We start from the raw sequence: 13,291 nt of genomic DNA, 5'->3' as shown, positions 1-13,291 counted from the left end.
TAACTGTATCCATCAATGAGAATCAGTATTAGATGTGAACTTGGGTTTTTTTTTCTTTTTTATTCTTATAATTTAGATGCAGTGTTCCCTCCTATGTATTAGCAAAGTCAATGACACAGAATTTACACCAGTATCAGCTTCTTTAACTCCAAGAGGAATGATTATTGTTTCCAATAGCCATATACATTTTTACTTTATTAAATATAATGTGTGCTTCAGTTTCCCACTAATTGTAATTTATTTCTGTTAATAATAATTCACTTGCATATGTAATTGTAGAAACATTATGACAGCATTGGTTTAATGTAGAAGATAAACAGCACTGGGACATGAGGTATTCTTATCTCACACCTGTGAAGATGGAAAGCCTATGATGATTTGCAGAATGTAGAGTTATAGAATTCCGAGTTAATCTCTGTCTGTTTTAGCTATCATCATATCTGTGTGTGGTTAGCTGTAGTAATCAAATACTTCCCACATTAAATCTCTATTTAATAAATCAAATGCCTTAGTGACATCAAATCTTATTAGTGAATGTATTTTTGTATTTCATAACTGCCCAATAAATTATTTTATTTTGAAATCAGTTTAAGCCATAACCCATATTCTTGTCTGGTAGAAATACATATTAAAATGGATATATTTGCCACTTTAAGCTTTTAATCCTTCTTAAATTTATTGATTTAGTTATTTTATAATTATAGTTTAAAAATGATACATTATGGATAAAAGAAACAAAAATATGAAAGCCCAAGATATCTGTAGTGGTTAATGTTTAACTCTATTTTCTCTCTCTCTTACTCACATACTCTTTTTAAATACGAGCTATCCTGTCTTGATTAAGTAATAATGACATTTTAATTTCTGTGGTTGTAAGAAAATTCATTAGTTCTAGAAATAACAATAAAAAGTATCCTTAAAGACCTCATAAAATTCTGTAAGGGGTATACCTAGACCAGCCCCCCCCCCTTACCTTCATGACACCTAATACTTCATTGTTTGTAAATAGGGTAACCCTTAAATCACATTCTCTCCTTGGTAGACAACATACCCAGTCTGTTGTTTTTTCTTTATCTTACAATCATTCCTAACTGTAATTTGAGTAAAAATAATTATTTCTGTATTCATTTATTTCAACACCAGATTCTAGTACCCTGTCGTTTGTACCCTTTTATTTGAGTGATGATTTTTTATTTGTGATACCTTATTTAATTTGCCAGTAACTGACTTCTTATATCTGCCTGTCCTAGAACCTCTCAATTATCATTTCTGTTATATTTTTGTATAGAGTCATACAGTATTTTCTTTTGATTAGTTAGACCTTTCTGTAAGTTATTATATTTGGACTTAGGTATTTGTACCAATTTTGTGACATCTTCTAATTAATTACCCAGGAAAGCCGAACTAATCAATATGTTCTGCTTCATTTGCTTTTCTGATGTGCTCAAGAGTATTAAATTTTTCAGCATCCCAGAATATATAAGGAGTGAAGAATTACCTCTGTTCTGTTGAATGTAGGATATAATTTCAATTTTTGCTCTATTCAACATGTTTGGTCTTATAAAATGTGCCTTGTAATTGTTTGCTGCATAACAATTTCCAAATCCTGTAATCTTCCTAAGTCACTGAACTAACTAGATTACTTGAATTAGGACATACATCTCTTCTGGTAAATTTATATGTCTTTTGAGCCAATGAGTAAAATGTTTCTTACTCTTCCTTAAATCCATTAATAAATTTCTGATCATAAACATTTTTAATATTTCACTATGTTTAGCCAAGCAGCCCATAGCCTTAAGCTGGGGGGGGGGTTACGTCTATTTTTTTTGCTTAGTATACCATCCCAGTTTTCCATAAGCAAAATGGATATAACCGGGAATTCTCAAATTCCTTTAGCTATATCTTGGAAAAAAATATTTTATCCCTTAAAGGAACCAAATATAGACTCCCAACACGAATTTTAAAATATCTGTGCTTAACCCCATCATTAATACTCTTATCCCTGTCTCATAATTAATATGATGTTTTACCCTAATTCTAATATTCAAATGCATTGCAAGAGTCAGCACTCCTAGAGAATGTGGGGTTCTTGGATTCACAGGGACATCGTGTGCCAGGTTCCATTTCTTGTTCCAAATCAGCACTTCATTTTGTAACACCTGAAGGGTCTAGTCTGCAAATGTTGATATCAGTGTTCCAGATCACCGGACTTCTGTACCTTTTATTCTAACAAATGAAAGTCAAAAAAGCACCTTTGAGTGCAACAGTTATTTTCTTAGTGTTGTTGTTTGATTCAATAAACTGCGGCATTCACCATTCATTTTGGCTCAAAGGTGCTTTTTTGACTTTCGTTTGTTGGAGGCTTCACTCTCTCAGCACCTTTATCTTGTTGTTTTGTACCTTTTCTTCCACCTTTAGTCCATGGAGGTCTAGTCTAGAGTCACATTTAAAACCTAAGCTTACAGCTGTGGACAATTTGCCACCAAAATTCTTGAACTCTGCTCTTTGTTCTTTATCCTATCTGTTTGTTGTACTTTCCAACAGAACATACCTTCATTTTGAAAAAAAACTTTGAGTGTGTAAATGCAAAGATAAACCCTCATGCTTAACAACTACCACCACTTCTTTGAGTAGTATTATAAATGTGTGCAACAATAGGGTCTTCATTATATACTGACTCAAACATTATTTGCGGCAATTAACATTGCTTCAGACCTTCTTATGGCACTAATATTACCCTCGTAGATGTGATGGAATACGTGGGTTGCCATTTCAGATGATGGCAAATGCATTCATGTTATCTTTCTGATTCTATCTAGAGCTTTTTGTCACTGTCTGCCTATCAAGGCTTCTGGAGATTCTAAGTTCTCTTAATTTTAACCTCAGTGCCACCAAATGATTCTCAGACCATCATAACAGTTGGGCAACAATTGTAAAATGGAATATTGAGATTTCTTCTTTTTTATCCTGATAATCTTGGACTGCCTCAAGGTTCAGTGCTGGGACCACTTCTGTTCACTATCTGTGTGAATAACATGGCCAGTCATTACAGAAGTCCAGTTCTAACTCTTTTTGCTTGTGACTCTATACTTGTTCTTTCTGATCATTCACTGGGCATCATTAAGAACAAACTGCAAAGATATCTCCTGTCTTTGCAAACCTGGTTCAGATTACTCAGATAGCACCTAAATGCCTCTAAAACAAAATCACTTCACCTAAACCAAAGCATTGATTTTCTACATCCTAATGCCATAACAGCCTTCAGCATACCCATCATAACTTTGATTAATAACTTAGTATGACATTGTCAGCTTCATCCATCATTGAAAAGACAGCTTCTGCAAACCTGTCTGGTTTCTTTATTAATAACCAATTAAACATTGACATGCATGAGAAAATGTTGTCATTAAGACCATTCAAAACATATAGTAAAAGCAAGGCTTTCCTCACTGGAACTGCGAGGTAGCAGCAAGTTCATTTTTTTAATGTTCCCTCTGGTATTCAGCTCAGCTACTTACTGCCATGAAAGACAGATAGCAACAAACATATACTAGAATTATCTAGATTTGCTGCTGACCACAGTGGTTGGATGCATCAGTATCTGTCACTGAGGAATATTCAATCGCTTAAGTTCAGTCATAATCGATCTGCAATTTAACTATGCTTTACCCACAAACAATTATAGTACTTTCACTGTCCTTTCTTCTCCACATCTGTCAGCTGATTGCATGCATTTGTGAATTCTGGACTTATATAGGTAGATTAGTATCCGTGTCTGTGGCTCAAAAGGTAACACATTTGCCTTTGCTGCTGGAAGACCAAAAGGTTGTGGGTTCTATTCCCATTTCAGATGAATGAATTAATTTTCAACTAATGATACTGCAGTGCAACATTAGTGTTGCTCTCTTAAATATGTTGTCCTTCAGATGAGAATGTAATATGAGGTCCCATCTGCCTTATTTGGTGGTAGTTCAGGTGGATGTAAAAGATTCCTTGGCATTTATCAAAAATAGTAGGAAATTTTCCCGTTTCCCAAGCCAAATTTCCCTAGTCTCACATTGGGTCTTCAATGAAAATAGACGACTAGCCTAGTGTGACTAATCTGGTTAACAATGTATAAATAAAATAAATGAATCGGTGCACATTCCAATGGAAAAAAAAGAAATTCAGTACTTCAGACTTCCCTGTCACTGTTAGCATACTCTAGAATAAAGTGACATAATTTTGTGCATGTCTGTCTTTATTATTGTCATATGATTATCTTATCATGATTATAATTATGTTGGTGGGTTAGAGCTAATTGTTGCCTGAAATAAAGCAGAATTTTCATATGACATATATGCAAAAAAGATTTGTTAGTTGTGATAGAGGACATCTGAGTGTTTCAGTGCACATGCTGGACAAGAACCTTTTCCAGAAATATGACGAGGTGGTCACGTCATGATGTCAGAGAAAAAGTCACAAATTTTGAGGTGGATGTTTTGTGAAGTATTTGCCGAGTATGGCCTCTTCTTTGATAAATTGAATCGTCTGTGAATTGTTTTTTCCTTTCTAAAGATACTAGAAAAGTTATTTTACAAATGACATGCCTGCTAGTATGAAAGGAAGGAAGGAAACCTCATTTAGACAAGAATTTTATTGTCTCACTGTTAGTTGTTTAGATAGTGTTGAATATGCACCATGGTTTATGCAGTACAAAGACTGTATTATGAAGTCTAATAAATACTGAAAACAAAGACTTGTGCTAAAACTATTTTAACCTGTAAACTATCCTGGTTTAGCTCTGCCATAGCACAAGATCTGACCATAACAACACTTACAGTGGTGATTAACACTTGTTAAGCAGCCCTATGTGCAGCTCATTCACTCCAAAGGAGCTTGGGAAGTTTGCAGTGTAACTTCCAATGGGCGGAGCCTAAGCCTTTTGACAGAATCAAATTATGTCCTCACATTTCAAACACATGTTCATATCTCTGGGACCATAGGGGTTATGAAAGAAGTATAAATGGCAAACTCTTCAGCAGAAACTATATTTATATAGGTAGTATTCTTTAGGTTCTAGGTCTTAAAATGAATGTTATAAGTCACAGTAAACACAGTAACTATTATATTTGTAATATTTTGAAAACAACTTACAATATCTCAGCAACCACTCAAGTTACACACATACTGTCAGCAGCATTTTATTCATCTAGCTGAGAGCTTTCATAAGAGGCTAAGGAGTTCTGTCTGTGTTACTTGGTTTTTGAGATATTTATAAAAATGTGAAAATTATATCTATATACATGAATATCATAAAAAACAACAGTTAATATCTCTTGACCTTCACTAGACAGAGATAAAATATTAATGCAGTTGAGTTTGCCACTGTGTAAGCTTTAAGACAAACTCTTTAAAAACCTTGTACATAACACAGTTTTGGAATTACTGGTGCAAATATTAACAGGCAATATTTGACACCTAGATGCATCAGTAGGAGGTAACTGCAGATGCACCTGGAGGCATCACTTGATGTAATGAGTTAAGTCTGTACTAAAAGCAGACAGCACTGAGCAGAAAATAGCATCAGCAGGACATGAAACAACTTTGTTTTCAACTCCCATTTCTGCCTGCTGTTTGCTAAAGTACACATGTATTTTGAGTTAAACTGCTACCCTTAGATAGGGAAGGCATAAGGATGTCAATTACTCCCTCACTGCTTTACTGGCTTTCAAAGTGAGAACAACAGATTGTGTTTTTATATATATATATATATATATATATATATATATATATATATTTACTGCCGATCATTAGCGGACCGGAGTTCCGCTGTGGCGACCCCTAACCGGGAGAAGCCAAAAGAAGAAGAAAAACAACAATATATATATCATTTTTTACTAACTAGTAGTACACGGAGAAGATAAATCCCCATGTAATGCAAAGAATTATCATTGGAGCTCCTATAGTAATGAAGAATTATGTGTTCTGGACATAAATAACAAGCTTCTCCTCTCAAGCTTCGGTCTTGATGTAAGTCTCTTGGCATCCATGTCTTGAACACATAATACGCTCATTACGATCAGTAACTCAATCATATAATCCTCTATGTTGTAGACATACTAGAACAAATATAAGCAAATACGGAACAGGCAGTCTTTGTATCATGCATGCAAAATACAGCTCAGTTTTAGATGGAAGCACGGAAATCGGATTTAATCCAATTTTAGAGGAAAGATGTTGCTTAGATTATCTGAGTGTCTAACCACTGAGCTACAATTTTATAAGTTCTACAAAACAAAAACCAGAGAAAAAGGCATTTGAATTCGCAGGAAGAGAGGCTCAGTTCAACAATCTGCAATCATTAAAATGTTTATGAAAATCAAGATAAGGACAAAGATAAACAAAAAAAAAAGAAAAAAACAACAAAAAATAAAGAAGAAATAAACTTTACTTACCATGCTTATCTCCGCCTTTCCCATGCCCCAGTCCAGTACCTAAACAAAAATTAAATTAAACAAGCAGGATGGCTTCAAACATCTGGAGCAGGAGCTAAAAGAGTATATTTAAAATTAAAATAGAAATCAACAGAAATGCGAACATAAACAGAACACCAAAGGGAAGCATTTTAACTAGCAAGAAGAGGTATTCAGTAACCTGCAAGCAAGAACTAAAATAGTGTTTTTAAACTTAAGGTAAAAATCAAGAAAGAAAGAAAGAAAAAGTACAAGAAAATATAAACTTTGCTTGCCTTGCTTATCTCCGCCTTTCCCATGCCCTAGTCCAGTACCTAAACAAAGAGGAAATTAACAAATTAAACATATTCAGATATTTCAAACAGCAATAAAATATTTAAAAGTGTGTGTGTGCGTGTGCGCTTGTGTGCGCATGTGTGTGCGTGTGTGCGTGTGTGTGTGAGATAAGTAAAAGAATAATCAGATCTCAGTATGACTTCATATACTATGATATTACCACTGTGTAAAGTATAGTTGAGTGAATCACTTACCTTAACTGCAGATATTCAACAAAGAATTATTATTGGAGCTCCTATAGTAATGAAGAATTATGTGTTCTGGACATAAATAACAAGCTTCTCCTCTCAAGCTTCGGTCTTGATGTAAGTCTCTTGGCATCCATGTCTTGAACACATAATACGCTCATTACGATCAGTAACTCAATCATATAATCCTCTATGTTGTAGACATACTAGAACAAATATAAGCAAATACGGAACAGGCAGTCTTTGTATCATGCATGCAAAATACAGCTCAGTTTTAGATGGAAGCACATAAATCAGATTTAATCCAATTTTAGAGGAAAGATGTTGCTTAGATTATCTGAGTGTCTAACCACTGAGCTACAATTTCATAAGTTCTACAAAACAAAACCCAGAGAGAAAGGCATTTGAATTCGCAGGAAGAGAGGCTCAGTTCAACAATCTGCAATCATTAAAATGTTTATGAAAATCAATATAAGGACAAAGATAAACAAAAAAAAAAAAAAAAAAAAAAGAAAAAACAACAAAAAATAAAGAAGAAATAAATTTTACTTACCATGCTTATCTCCGCCTTTCCCATGCCCCAGTCCAGTACCTAAACAAAAATTAAATTAAACAAGCAGGATGGCTTCAAACATCTGGAGCAGGAGCTAAAAGAGTATACTTAAAATTAAAATAGAAATCAACAGAAATGCGAACATAAACAGAACACCAAAGGGAAGCATTTTAACTAGCAAGAAGAGGTATTCAGTAACCTGCAAGCAAGAACTAAAATAGTGTTTTTAAACTTAAGGTAAAAATCAAGAAAGAAAGAAAGAAAAAGTACAAGAAAATATAAACTTTGCTTGCCTTGCTTATCTCCATCTTTCCCATGCCCTAGTCCAGTACCTAAACAAAGAGGAAATTAACAAATTAAACAGATATTCAGATATTTCAAACAGCAATAAAATATTTAAAAGTGTGTGTGCGTGTGTGCATGCGTGTGCATGTGTGCACGCGTGTGTGCACGTGTGTGTGCGCGTGTGTGTGCGTGTGTGTGTGTGTGTGTGTGTGTGTGTGTGTGTGTGTGTGTGTGTGTGAGAGAATAATCAGATCTCAGTATGACTTCATATGCTATGATAGTACCACTGTGTAAAGTATAGTTGAGTGAATCACTTACCTTAACTGCAGATATTCAGCCCTCGTCCCTGTATATCTCGGGGGGGGGGGGTACTCTTTCTGCTTTTTCTCATTTTTTTCCTTAATTCCCACCATCATTTATTTCATTAAACACAGGGTTTCTCCTCTTTCCTTTTTATTCTGTGTGCTTCACTCTGTGCCAATATCAGTCCAACCCACTCCAAATGTGCTTCCTTTCCTTTTTACCTTTATTTGTCCCAAACTTGCTAAGTAGTTTCTCACTGCTTCCACAATTTTATCACAGTCGAGCCCCTATTTATTACATTATTTTTAACCCTTTCTCACAACTCACTCCACCCCTCCAGCTGAATAATGAATTGTACTGTGACATAATCATTGATTTTCAGTGACCACTCATTTGTGTAGCCTCTCCTTCTTTAGTCTTTGCTATCTACAGCTTGGTCTATTGGGGCACTTCATTGGTTCATATTAGGCTGTCGATCTAGTGGACCACTCAGAGCTTAGCCAACGATCCCACCAATTTTCCAATACATGGACCAATAATACTAGACCAGGACTTAGTTTTAGCTCCTCTCCAAAATGACTACAAGAGTCAGACCACAGGTATGCTTACAATTGCCTCTTCAATTATCCAGGTTACACTTAAAAATCCTAGAGCTACTCTGCTTTACCTCTAAGAGAGTCTGTTCCACAAAAGAGGTATTTTCTGTGAAGGATATTTATCCCACCGACAGATCCTATCTACTTTTTGGTGTTAGTTTAGGTATCTTGAGCAGATGTTTAGGGTGGTATTATTTTTGTGGAAATACAGCAGATTAAACATGAGTAGATCTTGCAGGGTTCTGTAGGCAAGGCAGAGATCCCTTAATCATCAGTGAGAAACAGAAAACAGTGAGAGCATTTAAGGTGGTTAAGGTAACACGAGAAGGCCATGCCCTTGACTGTTTTTGTAGAGAATCATGGTGCTCTCCCAAGCTGGGTCATATGCTTAGCCAAGTACATACAAAATGGGGCACTATATTGTATTATTGGTCTAATAACCGAGGAGCAAAAGGGGACAATGACTTTCTTTGATTTAGATGATAAGTCCCTCATGATGAGTATGGTTATATAAATGGATGTTCTAACAACAGAGGTCACATCTTGCTCAAAGGGTAGCTCATTGTTAAATGAGGTGCCCAAGTCTATAATATCCAAGTCAATTTTAGGGGGGTGTTGCCTATATGATAGCAACAGGAGTTGCCAGGTTTGCTGAAGGACAAGATGCTGCATTTTTTTGACATTTATATCTCTCAGCCTCTTAGTACAGAAATCTGGACAAAGTCTAAAATAATGGGGGGACAAAGCCCCAAAAATAGGGACAGATTTTAAATACTGCTCTTATAAGCTTAAAAAAAGTTGCTAGAATAACAGGTTTGTGTTAGAAAGCATTTTCGGAAGGATATGAAGTCTGAAATTCAAATGCCTGCTTTTATGTAGTGACTTCAATGTTTAATGATTTGCCAGAAAACTACAAAGTTTTGGAGGAACAGACCAAAATATGAGGCAAAAATCTGGACTGCTGAGAGGTATGTTGACATTTAGTTTGATGACATGGTCGAAGCACCACTTGTTAGCATGAATTAGACTCACCTGGATAATACGTAGGTCATGGTATTTGTGACAGCTGTGAGATTACAGTAATTGGCAAACTTCATCAGCCACAGGCACCTTTGGTGTTTGCTTTAAAGTCAGAGAAGTAGCTAACAAAGAGAAGTGGTTCCAGGACTGATGCCTCAGGAACACTGATGCTAAATTCTTTTTTATTTGAGAGTGTGCCTGCAAGACTAACAGAATGGATTCTGTTGTTGAGCTTGCTTGCTATCTAGTGGGTAACATAGGGATTTACCTTTATTTGGATTAGCTTATGCCCAGTTGTGGAATGGCATCAAAGCCTTTGGCCAAGTCCAGTTATGCAGCACGAACCAACTGACCCGAGTCTACTGCTTTAGTGATTTTCTCAAAAAGTCCACCATATCTAAGAGGTTTAACAAACCCAAATCGGTTAGTGTTCAGGATCTGTAGCCTGCCTGTGACCTTATTTATGAGGTCCATAATAATGTAACTCACTGCCTAACAGATAAGGTTGGTGAGGCTAACAGGTCTAAAGTTACCTGAGTAAGTGGTGGGTTCCCCTTTGAAGAGTGGTATGACTACACCATTTTTCCATACTTTTGGCACAAACCCAGTGGGGAGGTGATATTGAAGAGACACAAAAAAGGGATTAACCAGGCTGTAATAGGTGCTGACAAGAAGATAACCTGGCAAATTATCAGGTCCCAATGAGCTAGTGTTTCTAGCTTTGTGGAGAGTAATTAGGACTTATTTGGAGGTGATTTGGAGGATGGTAAAGGCATGCTAAGATGCCATGAGTAAATTGGGGAAGATGGGGATAATGTTTAGGCTGAATTTGTCCTCTGATATGTTGACAATGTCCTCAGGAATCGAGTATGTTATTTTATATTAACTGTAATCACTGCTGGTTATTACTTCTTAGGTTCCTAACATAGCTGAAGAAGATGTTATGGTTATCCATAGCATGGATGGTGATTTCTAATACACATTTACTCTTAGAGGATTTGATTTAATTTGTAAGTTATTTGCTGATTATGTTAAGCTCAAACTTAGCTGATGAGGTGTTTAGCTTGCTTTTATGGGGTAGGAGATTCCACATCTTATTGCATAGTTTTCTGATATTGGGGTTTCACCAAATGGGTTTGTTCTTAAAGTTGGCACTATATTTATGTTTTATGGAGACTGCAGCCTCAATGCTAGCCTGGGGGGAGTGGGCATAGATGAAAATTGCAGTGTTGAAGCAGGGTCATCTAGGTGAGTAGGATACTTCAGTTTCATCAGGTCATCAGTTAGTTACAGTAAATTTGTCTTGGAGTAGTCTCTGAAGATGAAAAGATTTTGAGGTGACTCAGGTCTCACACCTAGAGTAAATGTTGCTGCACAATGCTCAGATATGACTAGTGACATTGCAACTGTGAGCTCTGAGCATGGAAGGCTATATTTAAAAGAAACAGGTCTAATAATTTTGAGCCCCTTGTTGGGATTTGGACTAGCTGATTCACAGGTTCATAGGTTCATAGGTTCATACTAGGCTATCTGCCCTACGGCATTTATAAGCCTAGCCAGAATGTGTTTGGCTTTTGCCACCCATTTTAAATTTATTTTGCTATGCCCTTTTTCGAGGTTAGTATACTGTGCCTCTGTCTAACAGTGACACAGAAGTGATACCCGGGGTAAACCTACGATCTCCCATCCACTCATCAAGATTCCTCTTGAAGAGAGTCAATGAGGGACTCTGCCTAACCTGGACTGGGATTTTATTCCAGAGTGAAGGGAGCCTCTGGGTTATGAATCTTTCCCTCCAGCATGTCCTATTTATTTCAGTGCTGAGGTTCAAGTCTCTTGAGCGAGTAGCTCGATGGGATTTGGATTTTCTGAGGTGCAGCATGTCCATTAATTTTGGGTTGGACATGGCTTTATACGTCAGGCACAGATCGCCTCTGAACAGGTGGTATGCCACTGAGTAGAGCTGGAGTTTCTTTAACCAGGCAGCATATGGCATCTGTTTGAGCCCTTTGATCCTCTTGGTGAGGTACTTTTGGGGTCTTTCCAGTTGCTGCAGGTGTCTGGTAAGGTACATCCCAAAAGGGGCATTGTACTCAATTATGGGCCTGATGAGGGATGAGTAAAGAGGCACGATGACCTCCTCTGATCTAGATGTGAATCCCTTCATGATTAGGTGGGCTAAATAAAATGTTTTTCTAACCACTTTGGCCACATGGTTGTCAAATGAGAGATTGCTATCAACTTGGGTCCCCAGATCCCTAATTACTTCTTCTGTACTTAATGGATTACCACCTATGTGGTCATTTGAGGGCACTTTGTTTTTGCCAAAGGAGATGACTATACACTTTTTGGCATTTAGCTTGAGGCCATGGTTCTGGCACCAGTTGTCTGTTTCTATGAGGCCCTTTTGGAGGATGCTTGTGTCGGCTGGAGAGTCGATTATGGCACCCAGTTTGCAGTCATCTGCGAACTTGGTCAGCCACAGTCCTTCCGTGTTTGCCTGTACCTCGAGAAATATATACCGAACAAGAGAGGTCCCAGGACTGAACCTTGTGGGACACCACTTGTAACTGATTTGGAGTCTGACATGGCTCCAGCAATTCTAACCATGTGGGTTCTGTCCTTGAGCCAGTTTGCAATCCATCTAGTGACATAGGGGTTTATATTTAAGCTGGTGAGCTTATCTATAATGCCCGAGTGGGGTATTGTATCGAAGGCTTTTGCGAGGTCCAGGTAGGCTGTGTGGACCACCTTCCCCTCGTCAATGGCCTTGGTGACTGTTTCAAAGAAATCAACCAGGTTTAAGAGGCAGGATCTGCCCTTAACAAAGCCGAACTGGGTAGGATCCAGTGTCTGTAGGTCCCCAATATCTTTATTTATGAGGTCCATGATGATCCTTTCCATAGCTTTGCAGACCAAGCTAGTCAGGCTTATGGGGCGATGGTTTCCAGGATCCGTTGAGGCACCACCTTTATGAAGAGGGACCACTGTTGCTGTACGCCACTCTTTGGGCACATATCCTGTAGTAAGGCTGAGATTGAACAGTAGTTTTATGTTTGGGTTTAGCTCTTCTTGGAGTTCATGTAGGACACAGCCCAGGACACCGTCTGGTCCCATTGATGCTGTGTTTATTGCTTTGGAGAGGGCGGCTCTTACCTGAGCATCTGAGATGTCAGGGGGGAAGCACTCTGCTGGGATAGATATTTGCCCTTTTGGTGGGGAAGTTTGCGCTGAACCTGTCAGCTAGGATGTTGGCAATGTCTGTGGGTTCAGTGTATTTTTTGTCATTTTGGACTAATTCTGAGCATATCTGGGAATTACCACCCAGGTTCCTAACATAACTAAAGAAAGCCTTGTGATTATCCTTAGTGTCCTGTGCAATTTTTCTCGAAGCTGGCCTTAGACAATTTTATGAGTGCCCGTAGTTTTTTGCTAATACTGATCAGTGATGCTTTCCCTTTTTGGGATTTTGCTCTATCATTTAGTAGCTTCCTCCTTCTATTGTATAGTTTGTTTATGGCTGGGGTCCACCAGACAGGACGTCTGCCTTTGGAG

General features: G+C 37.4%; 1 protein-coding gene across 9 annotated transcripts in view; it reads right to left on the bottom strand.

Moving 5' to 3' along the window:
• The window catches only part of LOC122801731 (homocysteine S-methyltransferase 1-like), a 638,040-nt gene that overhangs the window by 66,386 nt on the left and 558,363 nt on the right, over nucleotides 1-13,291 (bottom strand). For 7 of the 9 annotated variants that reach the window (XM_044071254.1, XM_044071261.1, XM_044071257.1 and 4 more), the window contains 4 exons: nucleotides 7,826-7,864; nucleotides 7,533-7,571; nucleotides 6,731-6,769; nucleotides 6,438-6,476 (listed from right to left, as the gene is read on the bottom strand). In XM_044071254.1, the coding sequence (XP_043927189.1) occupies nucleotides 6,438-6,476; nucleotides 6,731-6,769; nucleotides 7,533-7,571; nucleotides 7,826-7,864 (156 nt within the window). The remainder of the gene's footprint in view (nucleotides 1-6,437; nucleotides 6,477-6,730; nucleotides 6,770-7,532; nucleotides 7,572-7,825; nucleotides 7,865-13,291) is intronic. The other 2 variants (XM_044071256.1, XM_044071255.1) reach the window with 2 other exon arrangements.

Source organism: Protopterus annectens, chromosome 5.part0, assembly GCF_019279795.1.
Source record: "Protopterus annectens isolate FY-2018-M chromosome 5.part0, PAN1.0, whole genome shotgun sequence".
Lineage (NCBI taxonomy): Eukaryota > Metazoa > Chordata > Ceratodontiformes > Protopteridae > Protopterus > Protopterus annectens.
This window is presented reverse-complemented; position numbering and strand designations above follow the sequence as displayed.